At 37.0% G+C, this 21,732-nt stretch overlaps 1 protein-coding gene across 7 annotated transcripts in view; it reads right to left on the bottom strand.

Moving 5' to 3' along the window:
* The window catches only part of PDE1C (phosphodiesterase 1C), a 569,208-nt gene that overhangs the window by 49,757 nt on the left and 497,719 nt on the right, over positions 1-21,732 (bottom strand). For all 7 annotated transcript variants that reach the window (XM_010353320.2, XM_030933172.1, XM_010353326.2 and 4 more), the window contains 2 exons: positions 20,016-20,243; positions 11,343-11,420 (listed from right to left, as the gene is read on the bottom strand). In XM_010353320.2, coding sequence (XP_010351622.1) covers positions 11,343-11,420; positions 20,016-20,243 — 306 coding nt within the window. The remainder of the gene's footprint in view (positions 1-11,342; positions 11,421-20,015; positions 20,244-21,732) is intronic.

Here is a 21,732-nt window from a genome sequence, read left to right as displayed (position 1 = left end):
ATTTATTGACTCTTTGTTGTTTTCCTTGGACAGGGGCATTGGAGTGGAGAGTTGAGATATTTGTCAAACTACTTGAGAAAATAAGGTTGTAAATGCTTTAGAAAAGACATGCTAAACCATAGCATTTCCTTACTATTGATGTTCCACATGACATAAATATGTGAAGTAAATGGTCCACAGGAGTTTTCATGGACAAATGGCTAAGGGAAATGGGATATTAGTCAGAATTTGTGTTCTTATGATGACTTAATTGGAACCCAAAGCACTCCAGACATTTGGTCCCTCTTTGCTCATGAAAAATAACCTACACGGACGCTGGATTCTCATGTTGAAAGCAATTCCTTCATTAAAGAAATGTCCACTTTTTGTCAATATAAAGCTGCAGGATACCTTCCCAGAACTAAGAAATATTATCCTTTGAGACAGAAACAAGTTTAAAACCTGAAGGATGGGATTAACTATATGCAGAAACTGCCGCAAATTAGCGGATTTTGACTTCAGTGGCATGACCACTAGAGAAGTATATTACAAATGATTCATTTCTAAAAACAGTTAAGCACTGGAGTTACAAAGGGTTAATTTTTAAGGTAAGGAGAAGAGATTCAAAGTTACTGCTATGGCAACACTGTCTTGGGTGTGAGAGAAAAGGACAGGGTAACAGCTTGTCTTCCCAGTTCACATTCCTTGGCCTATTTCACACATCACATGATCTGGGCACACCTTCAGAGGGGTGTAGAGCCAGTGAAAATCTGGTAGTCTAAAGTGGACAAAAAATAATGAGAAAAAAAATCGAGAACATCTACCTTAAAAACTATGAAGTATTGTCAAGATTAAGGCCCAGAAAAGCAATCAAAGATGACTGAAAGTGAACAAGAATAATAATCTACTCCAAGATATTAACACATCTGATGGCTGAATTAATGTGTGGCTGAAAAACAGGCAAGAAAAGGGGTGCCATAGTGGGGTGCCTCTTGCACTGTCAGGATATAGAACATGCAAGATGACCCATATTCACTCTTCGTGGCAGGTCTGTCCCAATGATAGAAACAGATTTCAAGATATTCTATCTTAAGATCACAATTCATCAACAAAGTCCCCTTACATGTTCAGTTCAGCAGCAACCTTCTGATACAATTTGACTTTTCAAGTAGGTTTTCCTTCAAGAAGAAACCACCAACTGGCCAGCTGATATGAGGATTCCAGTGTATGTGCAGTATATATTTCACATTGTACATCAGTAAACTGTCAGTCAAAACTATGCACTGGTCACAAGTATTCATTTCAGTGTCAACAAATCCTCTCCAGCATAATCAACTCTTCCTTTACTGTCAATATGGAATTCCTTGTTCTGCCATTGTGTAGAGCTCTTCTAGCTAATCAGCAAGCCTCTCTTTCTAATCATCACATATCCCCTAAGCTTCCAGATGAAGGAATTTTGTGTTTCCCAAATGAGACCATTCTTATATAAATAATAAAATAATGAATGGCAAAGTAAATTTCACTAAAAAGTCCTACGTCAAGAATTATCAAAATGCCAAACATTTTCTATTACGTGTAGTGATGCAACATAAACTAGGGTAGAAGTTTGAACAAAAATGGTCACTAAGACCACCATCCTCTAAGAATGGTAAATCCATTAGAATTTTGTCAAAAATCACATCAATAGTTCCTTAGAAAGAAATAGATCTTTCAGCAATTGGGAAAAATATTAAAAGAATTACAAAACTCTCCATAACATCTTCTACATCTAGGGGGTATAAGATTAATTCAAATATGAGTGTGCTGAAGACAAGTAAGTGTGTTCAAGTGTTGCTATGGCTCTGCATGGACCAATGCATAGCCAGTGTCAACAAGTGATAACACAAAGCCCTATAAGAAGAAATAGCAGAGATTGGAAAACTAAGGTGATAAAATGAAACATCAACCAAAAGGAAGGTTTTGAGGTATCTAAAATAGGGCAGTTCTTTATTCTGGCATATAAAGACAGTCCAAAACCATCATCCTAAGTAGTATGGGGACATTGTTTTTGGAAAAAAGAATAATGTGAGTATAATTCCTTGAGATGAGAAAACTCAAACACAGGTCTATTCCATGTCGATAAGAAAACTGACGATGCCCTCAGGGTCCGTATAACCAGTGAATGCACACCTCCTGAATAATGGTCATGTGACAAAGCATTTATTGTTTCTCAAATCTCTGGAAATGAACCTCAGACAGAAACAATCTCTAGTAAAGACATACATGTGTCTCAGTTCTACCCACAGCCTGCTGCCTGACTCTTTTCTCCCCAGATCTGCAAAGCAGGGCACACCTCCACATCTGTACAGGCCCCCTCTATCTTTCACTACCAGCTTCATCGAAGAGCAGGTCATGATGCCTCACCCTAGAGGTAACTAACAAACATTTTAAAAAATATGAACATGATGAAAATTAAGTACAACTCAAGTGTTAAGTTGTATCCTACTGCCGTTTTTATTGATGGCTTGGCAAATCAATTCAAATAGAACAAAAGATATCTTAAAAGCTCAGAGTTATCTATTCCAAATTTATTTATGTACTCTATTTCAAACTAACTTGTTAGGAATCATCTATTGTTAAAAAATTAGGAAAAAAAAAAAAAAAACAGAAAAAACACATACATTTCTTCAGGTGACCCCTCTGAGCCATGTAGCAAGTCAAGGTCATGAGATAACAGCCTTGTGAAGAATTATATAATTTAGATATGATTAGAGGCAAATTCCTATAATGTACACAACAACCCTTTTGATCATAGTTATTTGTTCTATGCAAACTAACAAGAATACTGGCTACACTGCCTCCTCCATTTTTTCTGTACTAAGATCCTAAATAGGAGAATATGAATATCTTGAGAAATATTCAGAAAGAATGGTTGTAAGAAATACAATTTCCTCACTGAGAAAACAAACTGACAAAGCTGTGTCCTGACAGCCACAGTGAAATGCAGAGCTAAGAAATTATTATGTGGATGTAATATACATATCCCCTCATATAAGCTTTGTTTTTTTTTAATAGGTTTTAAATTTGGCTTTTAATTTTCACATCCCTAATGATGTCAAGGATCTTTTAATGTGCTTATTTGCTACTTGTATATCTTATCTAGTGAAATGTTTGTTCAATTTTTTTGTATGTTTTTAATTGCGTTGTTTTCTTATTATTTAATACTGAGTATCTATATTTAATGAATCAGTTGTTTAACAAATATATGCTTTGCAAATATCCTCCAAGAATGTGAATTGCCTTTTTATTCTCCAAATAGAGGCTTTTGAAGAAAAGAAGTTTAAAATTTTGATAAAGCATAATTTATCAATTTGTTTTTTATGGTTTGTACTTTTGTGATCATGCCTAATAAATCTTTGCTTAACCCAAGATCAAAAAGAGTTTCTCTTACATTTTCTTAACTAGAAACTGATAGTTTTACAATTTACATTTAGGTTTATGGTAAATTTTGAGATGATGCTTGTATATGATGTAAAGTATAGTTAGAAATTCATCATTTTGCATACGATATTCACGCATTTCATCATCATTTGTTGATGACTATCATTTTCCCTTGGAATTTTCTTTGCCCTTTATTAAAAATAAATTGTCCATACACATGTAGATACATTTTTGGACTATCTAAGCTATTCTGTTGACTTCTTTGTCAGTGTTGATGCCAATACCATGCCGCCTGAATTACCGTAGCTTTATAATAAGTCTTGTAATCAAACCTTCTGTGTAGTCCTCCAACTTTTTCCTTTTTCAAAGTTGCCTTGTCTATTCTGGATGCTTTGTATTTCTATATGAATTTTAGAATCATCTTGTCAATTTCTACCAAAAAAAGCATACTAGGATTTTAATTGAGATTGTAATGAACCTATAGATCAACATGGGAAGAACTTACATGTTACCTGCCTCTGGAAAATCCCCAAATATTTGGAAATTAAACATTACACTTCTAAATAACTCTTAGGTCAATGTAGATTCCAAGTGGAAATTAGAAAGTATTTTGAGCTGAATGTGAAAGAAAATGCAGCATATCAGAGTTTGGATCATGATGCTAACACAGTACTTAAGAAAATCTATATCATGAAATGCCTATATCAGAAAAAGAAAACAAATCTCAAATCAGTAACCATGACTTTCACTGTAAGAAACTATAAGAATGAGACAAAGTAAATGTGTTTGGAAAAAAGAATAATGTGAGTATGATTCCTTGAGACGAGAAAACGGAAACACAGGTGTCCATGTTGATAAGAAAACTGACGATGCCCTCAGGGTCCGTATAACCAGTGAATGCAGAAGAAAGGAAATAATAAAGATGGATATTAATAATATAGAAAACAGAAAAACAACAGAAAATATCAATGGTGGTGATTAATAAAATATATTAACCTCTAGCCATACAGATCAGGGAAAAAGAGAGAAAACACAAACTACACATATCAAAAATGAGAGTGATAACATTATTAAAACTTCTAAAGATATTAAAAGAATAATAACATAATACGAACATCCTTTCAATTTAATTCGATTGTGGTCCATGAACATATTTGTTTGCCTTGAATCCTTTTGAATTTATTGGGACTAATTTGTTCTTCCAGAATATAGCCTATCTTTCTAAATATTCTGTATGCACTTGAAAAGGATGCGTATTCCTCTATGGTTGGGCATTCTAGGAATGTCAATTATGTCAAGTTGATTGACAGCATTGTACAAGTCTTTGTTTCCTTGCTGATTTTCATATCTACTTAGTCTATTATTGAGAAAGACATATTAATGTCTCCAAATAAATTGTGAATTAAAAACGGTTTTGCAGTTTGTTTCAAGTATTTGGTGTAGAAATGTAAAAAGTGATTATATTATCTTGATAAATGGACAACATTATCATTATAAAATGAACTTCTTGATTGCTGAAACTTATTTATTCCTGTCTTTGTTCTGATATCTACTTTGTCATATATTAATATAGCCACCCAGGCTTTCTTTTGATTAGTGTTAAGACAGTATCCCAATTTACAACCTTTCACTTTCGTGCTATTTGTGTCCTTTCTTGATTGTTTTTGTTTTTATTTGTATACGTTTATGTGGTATATGTGTAATTTTGTTGCATTAATATATTTGATAGTGATGAAGTCAGGAATTTTATATTTGTGTCTTTTTGTATAAAGGCATAATATATTTGAATATTACAATCTCACAATCTCTGCCTTTTAATTAAGGTGTTTAAGTCATTTATATTTAATGTGATAACTGATTTGCTTTGTTTTAATTCTATAGTCTTCCTATTTGTTTTCTATTTCTCTCACCTGCTCTTTGTTCCCTTCTTACTGTTTTTCTACCTTGTTTTGGATTAATTATTTTAGGATTCCATTTTATCTGTTGTTGGCTAATCAGCTATATATCTTTCTTTTGTTGTTTTCGTGATTGCATTAGAGTTTATAATATATATTCTCTTAATTTACCTCAATCTATCTTCCAGTGATTTTTATAACACCTCATGCGTGATACTGAACCTTATAATAGATATCCCATTTCTCCCCTACTGGACTTTTTGCTACTGTAGTCATACATTTTATTTTTGTATATGTTATAAACTAAACAGTACATTTATATTATTTTGTTTGCCTAGTCAATTATCATTAAGATAAGTTAGAAAAATCATATATATTTATCCATGTAGTTGCCATTTTTAATGCTCTTCATTCTTTTGTACAGATCCATATTTTCATACAGCATAATTATCCTTCTGCCTTTCCTTAAAATTTCTTGCATGGTGGGTCTACTGGTGATGAATTCATTAAGTTTTTGTATGTCTAATGAAAACTTAATTACATCTTGGTTTCTGAAAAACATTTTTTGCTAGGCACAGAATTCTTTGTTGACTTTTGTTCCTTTCATTAATTTAAAAATTTAGTTCCGCTGTCTTCTCATTTGCATTATTCCTCACAAGAAATCTACTGTCATCCTTACATTTGTTTATCTGTACATATGTGTAATTTTTCTCTGGCAGTTTTTAAATTTTTCTCTTCATCACTGGTTTTGAGCAATCTGATTATAGTATGCTTTTGTATAATTTTCCTTATATTCCCGGTGCTTGAAATGTGTTGAGCTTCTTGAATCTGTGGATTTATAGTTTCCATCATCTGGCAAAATTATAGCCCCTGGTTTTTCAAATATTTTTCCTCCTCTCTCCTCTACCTGGGGATTCCAAATACACATTTATTAGGCTACTTGAAGGTGTCCTACAATTCTGTTTTTATTCTTTTTTTCTATTTCCTTTTGAGTAGTTTTTACTGCTATCGTTTTGCTACTCTTTTCCTCTCCAAAGTCTAATTCCACCCACTTTATTTACCATTAATCTCATCTAATGTTATTCTGTCAATACCATCTATTGCATTTCTCATATCAGATATTGTAGTTTTCATATTTAGAAGTTTGCTTTTAGTCTTTAAAAAAAAATCTTCCATATCTCTACTTCTGAACATATGGGCTACACTTATAGGAACTGCTTTTATGTATTTGTCTGCTAATTCTAACATCTGCTTCAGTTCTGGGTTGGTTTCAATTGGTTGGGCTTTTTCTTTATTGTGGGTAGTGTTGCTTTGCATGCCTGGTAATTTTTTATTGGATGCCAAACATTGTGAATTTCACCTTGTTGGGTGCTTGATATTTTTGTACTCTCTATATATATCCTTGAGTTTTATTCTGGGATGCAGTTAAATTACTTGGAGACACTTTGATCCCTTTTATGTCTTGCTTTTAAGATTGATAGATAGAACCAGAGCAGCATATAGGCTACAGCTAATTATTCCCCATGACTAAAGCAAGACAAATATGAGTCTTTTACCTAATTTTCTTTAAATAATGAATATTTAAATCTGGCTAGTGGGAACAGGCACTTTTCCCTGACTTCTGTGAACATCACGACTGTTCCCTCTAATCCTCTTGGATGGTTCTGTTCTGGCCTCAGGTAGTTTCCTCATTGCATGGTTGCTCAGTGTAGTAGTTTCCCTTTACACACAGAGGATATTTTCTAAGACTCCCAGTGGATGCCTAAAACCTCAGATAGTACTGAACCCTATATGTATTACACATACATTTCTTTTTTCTTCTTCACAATTTCACTGATAGAATATTTCATTCTTAGCATAGATCTTAACAGCCTCAGCATAAACTTTTTTTTCCTTTCCTTATTAAGTCAAGAACTTTCATCTTTTTACTTAAAGGAAGTACTTTGTGGCTTCTCCTTGGCATATCTGAATTGCCAAAATCTCCATTCTTATGCTTTGGAGCCATTGTTAAGTAATATAAAGGTACTTAATTGCAAGCACTGTGATACTTCAACAGTCAATCTGATAAACAAGACAGCTACTAAGTGACAGGCGGGTGGCAAGTACAGCCAGTAGAGTGTGGATAATGCTGGCCAAAGAGATTATTCACATCCCAGGTGGAATAGAGCAGTGATACGGTTGCCTGTGTTCCCACTCAAATCTCATTTTGAATCAGAGCTCCCATAACTCCCACGTGTCATGGGAGGGACCCGTTGGGAGGCAATTGCATTATAGGGGTGAGTTTTTCTCATGACAGTAAATAAGTCTTACGAGATATAATGATTTTATAATGGGCAGTTCCCTGCACACGCTTTCTTGTCTGCCACCATGTAAGATGTATCTTTGCTCCTCCTTTGCCTTCCACCATGACTGTGAGGCCTCCTCAACCATGTGGAACCATGAGTCTGTTAAACTTCTCTTTCCTTTATAAATTACCTGCTTTGGGGTATGTCTTTATTAGCAGCCTGAGAATGGACTAATACAAGCAGGACGGCATGAGATTTCATCACATTCTCAAAATGGTGTGCAATTTAAAACTTATAATTGTTGATTTCTGGAATTTTCCACTTAATATTTTCAGACCACAGTTGGCTATGGGTAATTGAAACCACAGAAAGTGAAACTTTAGTAGTACTGTACTCTTATATTTTTCAGATCTCTGGAGTTTAACTCTCTGTAATCCTCTTCTCTCCAGTATTTTATTCTGTTAACTAAAGCCATCTTAGTCTCCCTGATTTTTATCCAAATTCTCAACTCAGAGAGTCACTGAGATGTGCCTATGTCACTCCTCTCTATGCTGCCTGGAAGTCCTCTCAAGGCAGTAAGCTGAGACAATTGTAGGGCTCATTTCATTTATTTCCTGGCTCTCAAAGATCACTGTTCTCCATTTCCTGATGTCTGTTATCTTAAAAAGCACTCTTCCACATATGTTGTCTGGGATTTTGGGTTGTTTCAGGTGGGAGGGTAAATTCAGTTCTTGTTACATCTCTTTGGCAAAAGCAGACATTCATAGACTGTCTTTTGACTACCCTTTCCACTCTTCATAACTCACTTTTCAGTTTCATGAGACCATCCATAAACATTCAAGTTCCCAGAATATTCAATAAAGGAGAAACTCCTGCTGAATTCTCTCCCTAAGACTTGGTTCATAACCACGCAGGGCCTAATCATTATCTGTTGTTTGAGAGGCACAAAATATGGCTATCTCTTATTTCTCTGTTAATGTGATCAAGTAAAGTTAAGGGCAAATTTGTATTTCAGGATAGCTATAATAAATTACAGCAACTCCATGAGGTTAAGCTATTACAAACATGGCTAAAAATGCACTGAAAAGAATACATTTGTGTGGCACCCCACAAGTCTTCCAATACCAATGGAAAAGTTTAAGCATAATTAGAATCTTGGCTCGGAGACCTAGATCTTTTTATGTCAATACATTTCTCCCTAGGGGTAAGTAAGGTACTTTCAAAGGACATCCATTCTTTGAAGTCAGTTAGAAAATTACTGCTGCAAGGTACTAAATAGTACTGCAGTAGACTTACAGAGATAATGTACAGCTGCAATGTGTTCATTATGCCAGGATGTAATTTACCTTTCAGCACATACTGCTTCCCTCTGTGCATGCCCTGGCTCATGGGAGTTTGGGAATAACCAACTGTGATCCAGTTTCCACTGGGTTTCTCTCTCAGTGTTCACACTGGGCATGAATTATACCCAGATACTCCCTCTCAAATATTAAAGAGAACTAGTCACCAGTGGTTCCCACGGATTGGTCTAGGGGTAGGGACATTAAAAATTGTTAAATTGACTCCCACTCATTATCAGACATAATAGGATCCAAAAAGAAATGTTCAAAAATGTATCTGGTTGTTTCCACATAGTTTTAAAAGCAATCAATATATCTACTGATCTACATATTTCCTTTTCAAATTTTTCTGAAGTAGAGAGCTTTAATGACCAAAAAGAAAAGGGTAGGTGGGACTCATCAATTGTTTTCCACTTCCTGACACCAAGAATTAGCTTTAGTTCTGTTAAAGGTTTTGGACTAAAATAGTGCAACTCAGTGAAACTCAGTGCTCTAAGTTCTATTGATACCAAAGCAGTAATTATGTCATATTAGTCCATCAATGAATATAAAATGCAAAGTTGTTCATGATTATGTTTGTGTGCAAACTTCCAAGTATACAGACACACCAGGACCTGCTTGAGGAAGTGGAAGAACAGGCTATGGAGGAAACAGAGATAGACATTAAAAAATGTCTCTTTTATTTATTGCAGTCTGCTTACTGCCCCATGAGATCAAGAATCCTGCTCATTAAACAACCAAACTTTACACTTATTTGCACAATAGAACATAAAATATATTTTATCACTTCCCCCCTTCCCCCCCCAAAAAAACAGTTTAATTCTTTTAAATACTTGGGTATGATTCAGTTAAAAAGGGCACAGTTAAAACGGCTTTATGAAGATGATAAAATGTAATCCACAGCACCCATATGACATCATTATAGTAGATGTTTGTACCACAATATATAAATGCAACAAGATTCAAAACTGCATATGAAAAATTTGGGACTTGATTTATTCTGGGCTTTTATGCTATAGAAATTTAACAGGAAGCTGTGGGCCAATAGTTGGATACAGGATGGAGACAGTGTCTGGGTTCTGGGTTTGAAGTTGACACCGTTCCTCCACTGTACATTTTCTGGCTTTGGATGCCTTGATTTGGTATTGATGGCTGGCAAAGAGCTTCTGGTATTTAAACAAATAGAGTCTGTACTTACCTATAATAGAGTCTGGCTCAAAGACTGTCATTCTAAATTCTATTTTATTCGGTGTAATTTACTTCTTAGTCACAATTATTCAAGAAGGGTACACTCATTAGATAAGTGATTTCCATTTGCATAAGCACATTGGTAAAAAAAAAAAAATTGCAGGTATGTATTCCCAGGTATTACGTAATAAGACACCTGGAGTTAATTATTTGCATTATCTTTTTAGAAAAAGTTTGAGAACTGTTTTCATGCATGCAAGCAAAAACAGCATGTCATAATGGCTTAGGGCAGAAAGCTAAAGGGGTTGCTTCCTTTATAATAGATGTGCAAAGAGTTATGCTCCAATTTCTTCTTACTCTTCCACCTGGTTACCCAGCATTTGTTATTCAAAGGTATTCTAACCAAATGATTCAAAGAAGAGTTTAGCATCAAATATGATGTCTCCAGGGACGTAAGATTTAGAGAGCTTGGGATGCTATCAAAAACCACTCTGTGGAAACTTTCATTTTTAGCTTAATATAATGTCTGTGTATGAGGGGATAAATAGTAATGAACCTGTGTGATAGCTGAAACAATGAAGTTTATGTAAAAGGCCAGGGCAGGTGTCTCAATCTTATAGTTCAAAGTGTGAAGGGTAATATAATTTGAACTTTAAGGTTTTAGAAAGAGTGAAATGTTGTTTATGCTTGCGTTTTGCATTGTCATTGCCTTTAGGACTTGTTCTTGCTGGCAAAACTGTATTTTACAACCATGTATACTGCCTCCCAACATTAGCACTATACAGACCCGTTTTTGTCTTTGTTTTAAGTAAAAATAAGAACTAGTTCGGGGAAAAAAGTGAAAACATAAAACATGAAACATTTCTTATTTATGCTGCATAATTCCCCATCAAAAACTTATAAATACATTAGCAGTATAGGATACTCCATTCCAGCTGTCTGATCAGCAAGTCCAAAATAAACTTTTTATAATGTTTAAGATGAAAAATGGCAAGCAGGAAAAGAAAGAGTATAGAAAACATTGTGATGGAGAAAGTGTGGTGAAGGGGAAGATATACAGCAATAATCTATAAATTATTGATAAAGGGATAATAGTACTCTTTAAATATAGTGAAGGGTTTTTCAGGATGTAAGAATACATTCACAACCACTATTTCAATTTTGGGTATGATTCTAACAAGCTTTCATTAAACTGCACATTTTATGGAAAAATGTAATGAGAATAATACTCTTACCATCTGTTTTCTTTGAATCATTTCCGATGTTAGAGTGATCCTTCTTGTCTGTCTTATTTTTACCATCTTTCAAGTCACCTGAAAGTAATAAACATGACAAACAGTATATGTATACAGCTGAGGGGGGTGTTATAAGCATCTTTAAACCTGTCAAGGTTTTAAAAAGTACAGCATAATTTTATAGTCACGAGAGTGTATGTGTCTGAGTGTAAATACCTTTTGTAATCACGTTAGGTCCTGGAAATTGGATTGTGATGCAGAAATTGAGACTGAAAGTTCTTGTTAAACAGAGTTGTAGTTATGTGTTTATCTTCTAACAGAAGCAGTTAAAATGTACTGTTAGGCTGTGGAGTGAGGAGAAACCCGAGCTAACTGTAAGTTCTACCAATTAATAGCTATTTAACTTCTCTGTGCTTCAGTTTTCTTATCTGCAAAATGGGTATGTTAACACCTATCTTATAGGCATATTGGATAAATTAGAAGGCATATCACTCAATACAGTTGTTATTATTCTAAAACAGAGCTATAAATAGTATTTTAATAAATGATCTTGTCAAAGTGTAGTTTGTAAAAGTTGTAAAATGCTATCCTTAGAAAGAACACGTGTCAAAAATATATTTAACCCACTTATGAGGGAATAGTAAAAAGGTTCCAAGAATACTGGAGCTGGGTATTGATGGGTATTTTAGAAACATGTGAAAATACATTTGCTAAGTTAGAGACAAAACTGGTTATATTCTACAGGGCAATAAAACCATAACTTTTGGGGTTATCTTCTCTCTCAGTCAAAAATCTATAAATTAGCATATAACTTCACAGTACCTAGGCTTGAATCAAATAGTAAATAAAGTTAAACACAGTCATTCAATAGCATCAGTCAGCAAATTAAGGCCCCTGGGTCAATGGTGCCCACCACCGATTATGGCAAATAAAGTTTTCTTGAAACATGGCCACACTTATTCATTTACATATTGTCTTTGGCTGCTCTCATGCTGCAATAGCTGAACTGAATAGTTGCCAAGAGACAGGCAAAGCCAGAAATATTTTCTATTTGGTCCTTTACACTAAAAAAGTGCTGCACCCCTATCTAAAATAATTTAATAATCCCTGGGCATATGTGTTCAACAATATGCCAGTACGACATGGAAAGGTCAGGGGCCTCTTCCCCCAGCCTTATTTTCAAGTGTTGGATATCTTCGTACCAGTCTTAATAATGGAAGCTTTCTTTTTAGCCTGGATAAAACCAAGAATACATTCTCACTCAAATACTGGTACTTACTGAAGTCAAAAGATCCTAATAATAATTGGAGTGAGCTGGACCTCCAAGGAATGTGTATGAAGGGCAGGATTTACTCTTGTTTACTTTATTTGTGCCAGGCAGTGTGCTAAATGCTTTGCATGCATCATTTTATTAAATCTTCTAATAGCTCCATTATGAAGGTACTATTATTGAAAGTAGACAGCTTCATCAAAGATTCATTCGCTAAATGTCCAATTTGTAAAATTTGCTGAATAAACCACTCACCAAATGATTGAGGATGTTTTCCAAATTTGAGTTTTTTTCTTCAGTTTCCTGTAGCCAGTTGCACAGACACAGGCCATTCCATCTATGTCAAGGGGTATGGACTGCCGACTCACAGGTTTCGTACCCCACCCTGAACTCACATCTGCCCCAACCTTGCACCTGGATCTCCCTCTTGCAGCAAAACTGCCAAGCCCTCAGCTATAGTATTTGCAACTTCTCTATGAAGCTCAAGTTTTAGATTTCAGACTTCTGTTTACTGTTTCCATTTCTAAATGCCTTTGGCCTATGAATTTATAAAGAAATGATTATCTAAGGATGATTCAGGACCATTTGGGGCTGTGATATATTCTACAAACCACATACTTTCAATGGAATTTGACAAATACTAAGCTAAGCTAGAAGTCAATAAACTCTCCAGGTTCCCACTCGTTCTTAATTCTGAAATGGGAGGGACTGTGATATGGTTTGGCTGTGTCCCCACCAAAATCTAACCTTTAATTGTACCTCCCATAATTCCCATGTGTTGTGGGAGGAACCCAGTGGAAGATAATTGAATCATGGAGGCAGTTTCCCCCATACTGTTCTTGTGGTAATGAATAAGTCTTACGAGATCTGATGGCTTCATAAGGGAAAACCGCTTTTGCTTGGTTCTCATTCTTTCTTGCCACCACCATGTAAGATTTGCCTTTCACTTTCCACCATGATTGTGAAGCCTCCCCAGCCACGTGGACCTGTGAGTCCATTAAGCCTCTTTTTCTTCATAAACGACCCAGTCTTGGGTATGTCTTTATCAGCAGTGTGAAAACAGACTAATATAGACTGGCTGGAAGAATTGAGGAGCAGAGGAGTCTACTCTGGCCAGGGTCCAAACCAGAGGATTTTAAGTAGAGGAGATGGTCACCACCTCTTCCACCACCAAAAGAGAAGAAATCCTTTAGAGGTCCCACGAAACAGTCCAAATACTGGCTTTTCCCTATTTTAAGGAAGCCAGAGATGTACTCAAGAATCTTAAGCCCTGTAGTCAAACTAGTTCCTTCTAGATCCTTCTTCCCTCAGTGAGCCTCCACACTCTTAATGCATGCTTTTTAAGCCTTCTGGGTTGCTCTGAACTGGAGCTTTACCCACAGCTACAGCAACACCAGGATGTCTTCTGGAAGTCATGGAGATGGTTACCTTCGCTGGTTGCTAACCAGCAGCCCATGATGGTCCCTGTTCTCAGCTAGGGATGGGGAGGTTGTGGGAGGAAGTCACCTCAACAAGAACAAAGATGAGAGGATCCTGTCACTGCCAATGGGTGTTCAAACCTTGAGAACCTCCCCCCTCACCAACATCCTTCAGCTCTAACTTGGAAGATATCCTGGGCACCCCACAAAGAAGGGGGCTGGGACAGTGACACATGCTTGTTTGATGATGTTGCCTGAGGAAAACCCATTAGGTAATTTCCCATGGGTTGTATCTAGAGTAATGACTGATGTGAGTTGTTACTCAATAAACAAGGGTAAGTGAACAGACTTTCTGTGCAGTTATAAATCATTTTAATTAGGCTGCTGTAATACAGTCCCGAACCACCATTAGCCTTTCTTATTATTGCTCTAAACTAATTTCTTTTTCCACCTCTCATTTACAGCTTACTTTTTAAGGGAAATGGTAGACTGTTGCTTATTTTAGGAAATAAGCACACTTGTGAAATCAAGCCAGCCTCGTTGACTCAGGTTCCTGTTTTGTTTCGTTCAGGTTTTCCCCTTAACCAACTTCAAAATGAATTATTATTTCCACATCTGCCCTCTCTGGGTCTTTGTTTCCCTATGGCAGAATTCATAGTTTTCCTTGTGACTGGCTTATTTGCATTTATTGGTTTCTCCCACTGACTAGACCTGGGGTTGGCAAACTATGGCCCATGGGTCAAACCTGGCCCCGCTGCCTGGTTTTTTTATGACCTACAAACTCAGAATGGCTTTTACATTTTTAAATGGTTAAAAGAAGACAAATATTTTATGACATACAATATTACATAGAATTCAAACTTTAATTTCTATAAAGTTTTATTGGAAAACAGGCTAACTCATCTGTTTGCATATTATTTGTGGCTGCTTTAAAATGGCAATGTTGAGTAGTTGCAATAGAGACCTTACTTCCTGCAAAGCCTAAAATAGTTACTATCTTGTCCCTTACAGAAAAAGCATGCCAATCCCTGGAATAAGTATATTGTAAGTCTCTTATAAACAGCAGTTAAGTTTCCACATTTCTCTGATTGCCCCTCTCCCTGAAGGCACCAAACCACAGATACATGCTGGTTACAGAACAGAGCATTGGGACTCATGCAGATCAGAGTTTAACCTGAGATCTCTACTCAATGGTTGCTTGACTTTACACAAGTGATTTCACTTATCTGAGTTTCAATGTTCCTACCCACAATGTGGGAATGAGTGTTTCTACCTCACAGAGTTGTTAGAACTTTTACATGATTTAATGTAGATAGAATCTCAAGTAAAATGTCTGATACATGTTAAGCATTCAATAAAATGGTAGTATTATTGTTATTGCTTTTACTAAGGGAAAGATATTTCTTTTTTTATATATATTTTAAGTTCTAGGATACATGTGCATAACGTGCAGGTTTGTTACATATGTATACTTGTGCCATGTTGGTGTGCTGCACCCATCAACTCGTCCTTTACATCAGGTATAACTCCCAATGCAATCCCTCCCCATTTCCTCCTCCCCATAATAGCCCCTGGTGTGTGATGTTCCCCTTCCTGAGTCCAGGTGATCTCATTGTTCAGTTCCCACCTATGAGTGAGAACATGCGGTGTTTGGTTTTCTGTTCTTGCAATAGTTTGCTGAGAATGATGGTTTCCAGCTGCATCCATGTCCCTACGAAGGACACAAACTCATCCTTTTTTATGGCTGCATAGTATTCCATGGTGTATATGTGCCACATTTTCTTAATCCAGTCTGTCACTGATGGACATTTGGGTTGATTCCAAGTCTTTGCTATTGTGAATAGTGCCACAAAAAACATACGCGTGCATGTGTCTTTATAGCAGCATGATTTATAATCCTTTGGGTATATACCCAGTAATGGGATGGATGGGTCATATGGTACTTCTAGTTCTAGATCCTTGAGGAATTGCCATACTGTTTTCCATAATGGTTGAACTAGTTTATAGTCCCACCAACAGTGTAAAAGTGTTCCTATTTCTCCACAAACTCTCCAGCACCTGTTGTTTCCTGACTTTTGAATGATTGCCATTCTAACTGGTGTGAGATGGTATCTCATTGTGGTTTTGATTTGAATTTCTCTGATGGCCAGTGATGATGAGCATTTTTTCATGTGTCTGTTGGCTGTATGCATGACTTCTTTTGAGAAATGTCTGTTCATATCCCTTGCCCACTTTTTGATGGGGTTGTTTGTTTTTTTCTTGTAAATTTGTTTGAGTTCTTTGCAGGTTCTGGATATTAGCCCTTTTTCAGATGAGTAGATTGCAAAAATTTTCTCCCATTCTGTAGGTTGCCTGTTCACTCTGGTGGTAGTTTCTTTTGCTGTGCAGAAGCTCTTTAATTTAATTAAATCCCATTTGTCAATTTCGGCTTTTGTTGCTGTTGCTTTTGGTGTTTTAGACATGAAGTCCTTGCCCATGCCTATGTCCTGAATGGTATTACCTAGGTTTTCTTCTAGGGTTTTTATGGTATTAGGTCTAACATTTAAGTCTCTAATCCATCTTGAATTAATTTTCGTATAAGGAGTAAGGAAAGGATCCAGTTTCAGCTTTCTACTTATGGCTAGCCAATGAACTTCCATTCACAATTGCTTCAAAGAGAATAAAATACCTAGGAATCCAACTTACAAGGGATGTAAAGGGCCTCTTCAAGGAGAACTACAAACCACTGCTCAGTGAAATAAAAGAGGACACAAACAAATGGAAGAACATACCATGCTCATGGATAGGAAGAATCAATATTGTGAAAATGGCCATACTGCCCAAGGTAATTTATAGATTCAATGCCATCCTCATCAAGCTACCAATGAGTTTCTTCACAGAATTGGAAAAAACGGCTTTAAAGTTCATATGGAACCAAAAAAGAGCCCCCATTACCAAGACAATCCTAAGTCAAAAGAACAAAGCTGGAGGCATCATGCTACCTGACTTCAAACTATACTACAAGGCTACAGTAACCAAAACAGCATGGTACTGGTACCAAAACAGAGATATAGGCCAATGGAACAGAACAGAGTCCTCAGAAATAATACCACACATCTACAGCCATCTGATCTTTGACAAACCTGAGAAAAACAAGAAATGGGGAAAGGATTCCCTATTTAATAAATGGTGCTAGGAAAATTGGCTAGCCATAAGTAGGGAAAGACATTTCTAATCCACTCTGTTAAAAACAAACAAACAAACAAACAAACAAACAAACAAAAACCAGAGGGAAGAAACATACCTTGCCTTTCTCACCACCCCTTACATGTTACTCTTTTGAGAGGAGTGATTATTTATCTAGGAGGTAGGGTTGAGCATGCACAGCCTGGCCCAGCCACCCACATCCCAGCCTGCTTTGAGATATGTTTTCTGTAAGACACACACCTTTTCTGTCACTTCAGAAGCAGCCTGCGAGGGTGCTGGGGTGGGGGAAGAGTCCTGTGCCTGGCTATACAGTGTCTCGTTGTATAAATTCATTTCAGAGCAAAATGTAAAGAAGCCCATGTATTCAGCAGACCAACTCTGTGTTTCTCAGGTCAGCTCCAGTTTTAGTGGAGCTGATGTCTTGATCATTGACTTTCTGATTTTGTTACCTATCTCTCAGTTGGTTCAGACCTCGGAAGGGGTAGCAAGGAGGGGCCTGCACTGCCCTCTAAAACATTAACAGGTACATAATAAATTCTTGTTTTAAAAAATTTTTGTATGAACATGTTTTTATTTTTTAAAATTTTTACTTCCATAGGTTTTTGGGGAAAAGGTATTATTTGGTTATATAAGTAAGGTGAGTTGTGAGACTTTGGTATACCCATCACCTGAGCAGTATATACTGAACCCAATTTGTAGTCTTTTATCCCTCACACCCCTCCCACCCTTTCCCCCAAGTCCCCAAAGTCCATTGTATCATTCTTATGCTTTTGCATCCCTATAGCTTAGTTCCCACTTATGTGCGAGAACATACGATGTTTGGTTTTCCATTCCTGAGTTAATTCACTTAGAATAATGGTCTCCAATTCCATCCAGGTTGCTGTGAATGCCATTATTTCATTCATTTTTATGGCTGAATAGTATTCCATCTCTCTCTCTCTCTCTCTCTCTCACACACACACACACACACACACACAGAGATATATATATCACAATTTCTTTATCCATTCATGGATTGATGGGCATTTGGGCTAGTTGCATATTTTTGCAATTGTGAATTGTGCTGCTATAAACATGCGTGTGCAAGTATCTTTTTCATATGACTTCTTTTCCTCTGGGTAGATACCCAGGAGTGGGATTGCTGAATCAAATGGTAGTTTGGGTACATGAAAAATTCTTATTAAATTCTTTAGAACTTTTTTTTCTAGACTATGATGCACTTGAATACAAAGCGAATGAATTAAGAGCAGTCTCCAGAAGGGGGCAGGACAAGTCGGGACAATGGCCTTCTGTGCCTCCTAGGGTGGTCACCAGGGTTAACTGAAATAATTTTTGCAAGATTCCTGGAATGTGATATAAGCTATCATTATTATTATATGTGTTAAAATATTGCTGTCTGATTATATGTTATAAATGGTTAATTATAAAAATAATTGGAGAACATCATGCTAAGCACTTTCTACATACAGAAATCATTGACCATGGCCCTGTAGCATAATAGCTAGAACACAGTTCTGAGTAGATTACCTGGCCCCACCAGGCAGGCAAGAGAATGAATATGTAAAAAGAGAACTTAAAACATCATCTAGTGTGCAGTCGATACATGCTATTTGTTGTTATTCTCTTCATTGTTTTTACCATCATGAGTATTACTGAAGGTTCCATGAGGCCTGTGCTGTGACAGGTATTACTATATACATTGTGTAGAAACAGTAGAAGGTTAAGGAGCCTGGCCAAGGACACTGAAAAGGGAGAAGCACAGCTTGACTTGAGTCTAGGTCTGTTGACTGCTAAATTACCTTGCTATTCAGCCACAACCTGGCAATTGCAAGCTCTGGAGACTCAGAACTTCCTGCCCGCCCCAATCAAGGGAACTAAGTCAAAGCCCTGCGTACGTGCTCATCTTGTTCTCTCTACTCAGAAGTCACTTTTGCCCATCTGACCAGCCAACTTCAGCATTCAAAACCCCATCTTGAAGCCTACTCTGACATTTACCCCATTTTATAATCACCAGTCCCCAAAAAGCTAATGTCTTTCTCTCCACATGTTTCCTGGGCATTTTATCTACCATGCTACTACTTTCACTTGCTCACATTTCACTAGAAATATTTGTGAGGATGTCTCTATGCCCTTTGATATTTTGGGTTTCTTGTGGCCTTTCTATTTCTAAATCCCTAGTGCTAAGCATGGTGCTTGGCACATAGTTGTTAATCAATATTTGTTTCATTAAATATAAGAAATCAATAACCATATGCACACTATGGTGACTAGCTTACCCCCGTTTGCCTGGAGCTTTTCTGTTTTTAAGACAGAAAGCTCTGTGTCTCCTAGTCCCAGCTAAACTGGAACAGCTTGTCCCCCTAAAGTATACACTTGTACACATATAGATATACAGATACCTATTACAGGAATAGGCTCAGACAAACCTGAGGCCTGACCCTCATAGGGGGATGGTACATATGGGAAAATGACTTTCCATTCACCCACTTTGCACTCAGGACTGTGTGCTAGGGTTGTTAATGGTAATTTCCCCCTGGCAGGCAGGCACTGGCTAGAGTCTCCAGGGCAGCTGGAAACGGCCAGAAAGGTATAAATCTCCCTGAAGAGGATGGCGCAGGTGAGCTGGTGGCTGCTTCTGCTGGGATCCTGCGGCCCAGTGAGGTGAGATCAGCAGGAACTGGATGAGCAGGAAAGCCTTGCCCTGTGAGCTGTCCCCATCAGTGGGGTCATTTGCCAGTTTCCATTCATCATGTCATTAACTCCTTGAAAACAGCCCTTCACCAGTGCAATTCTACTCACCATTCTGTTGCTGTTCTAACGACTTCTCAGCTTTGGAATTTTTCCCACGAGGGATGTCACTTTTGTTCATCCGTGTTCCACTGACTTGATTCTCAGCTTCTCCAGACGTCTTTTTCTCAGATTTGCCAGATGCGCCTTCCTCAGCCTCGCTTCTGGCTTCCATTTCCTTTTGCTGCTCCTCTGCGGCCAGGCGAGCCTTTTCCTCTGCTTCCTTCTTGGCCTTCTCCTCTGAATCCATGGCAAGTTGGGAAAGGCACAGAAAAGAGAAAAAGAGGTAATGCCATTAGGAGAATGACCTGTTTTAATACGCAAAGAGGATCTAACGTGTTTACTGAGTGGGTACATTTTTGCTTAATTCATCAGATTCACATGTATACTTAGGAAACCGATAAAATAGGTTCATGATGATGTCATTCTGAAAATAGTCAGTTAGAGGAGGGGTTGGGGAGAAAATAATAAGGATAATAATAAACCAATATTGTAATGATATTATTAATATCACCATTATTAATAGCTTCTATTGAGTGTGTTCTCTCTGCCAAGTATTATGCTGAGTGTTTTTTGGGGATTATTTATTTTCATCCTCAAAACAACCTTACAACAGCTACTATTACTGTGACTCAATTTGACAAATGTGGAAATCAAGGCTGAGAGACATCATAAAACTTTCCCATAGCCACAGTAAAAACTGCAGCTTCATATGGGCTTGCTTAAGACCTAGAGTTTAAACACAAACAATTGATTACAAAGCAAAAAGGGAAAATATCCGACACTAGAGCAATTGAAGACAAACACACTGAGGACACTGTGAATTTAAAACAAGGAAGGGGGTAATTGAGCCTTATGAAAAAAAACATGGTCTTCAAACTGTCCACAAGGTGACAGGTAGCCTTTAGTTTGGCCAGGTACCTGGTCTGTGTCTTTCCTTTTAATTAAAAGGTGCTAGCATTACTTCCAATCCAGTTGATTATAAAAGGGCTTGGCTCTGTGCTTACTCAAAACCACAGCAGAATTGCATAGGTTAAGTATTTATGAAAATATTGGTTCACTCATCCAACTCATATTTATGGAGCAGTTGTAGTGTTAAGCACTGTTTTAGGTACGAGGAATACAGCAGCAAGAAAGTCAATTTATAAATAAGAGATCATAATTAAGTAAACAAATGACTAAGATACTTGCACGTTGTAAAAAATGCTTTGCAGAAAACCAAAGCAGACTAATATGCTGGAATACAATCAGCATAGGGGAAGGAGATTGCATTAGACAAGGAGGTGGAGAAGGAAGGCCTCCTTGACAAGGTGACATTTAACCAAGTCCTAAATGATGAAGAGCTGGCCATGCAATAATCTGAACAAATAGTATCTCAGCCAGAGGAACTAGAAAATGCAAAGGCCATGAGGTAGAAATGAGTTTGGTATGCTCAAAGAACACTGAGTATGGTTAAAGTAAATTTGACAAGGGTTTAGTGACAGATGGTGTGGTCAAATGACCAAGGACAAGCAGGGTTCAGATCATGCAGGGCTTTGCAGGCAATGAGGTGGCATTGCATTGTAGAGAATATCCTACACAGAAGACACTTAACAGAGCCCAATCCTCCCAAGGTTCTAGAGACTCATCCCCTGTAGCACTTAATTCACTCCAAAGGTCTTCCAGCCTGTGCCATAAACTTCCATTGGGAAAAGCATTATTACATTTTTCTCCAGATGTGTTTTAAAAT

The sequence above is a fragment of the Rhinopithecus roxellana genome, chromosome 6 (assembly GCF_007565055.1).
Source record: "Rhinopithecus roxellana isolate Shanxi Qingling chromosome 6, ASM756505v1, whole genome shotgun sequence".
NCBI lineage: Eukaryota > Metazoa > Chordata > Mammalia > Primates > Cercopithecidae > Rhinopithecus > Rhinopithecus roxellana.
This window is presented reverse-complemented; position numbering and strand designations above follow the sequence as displayed.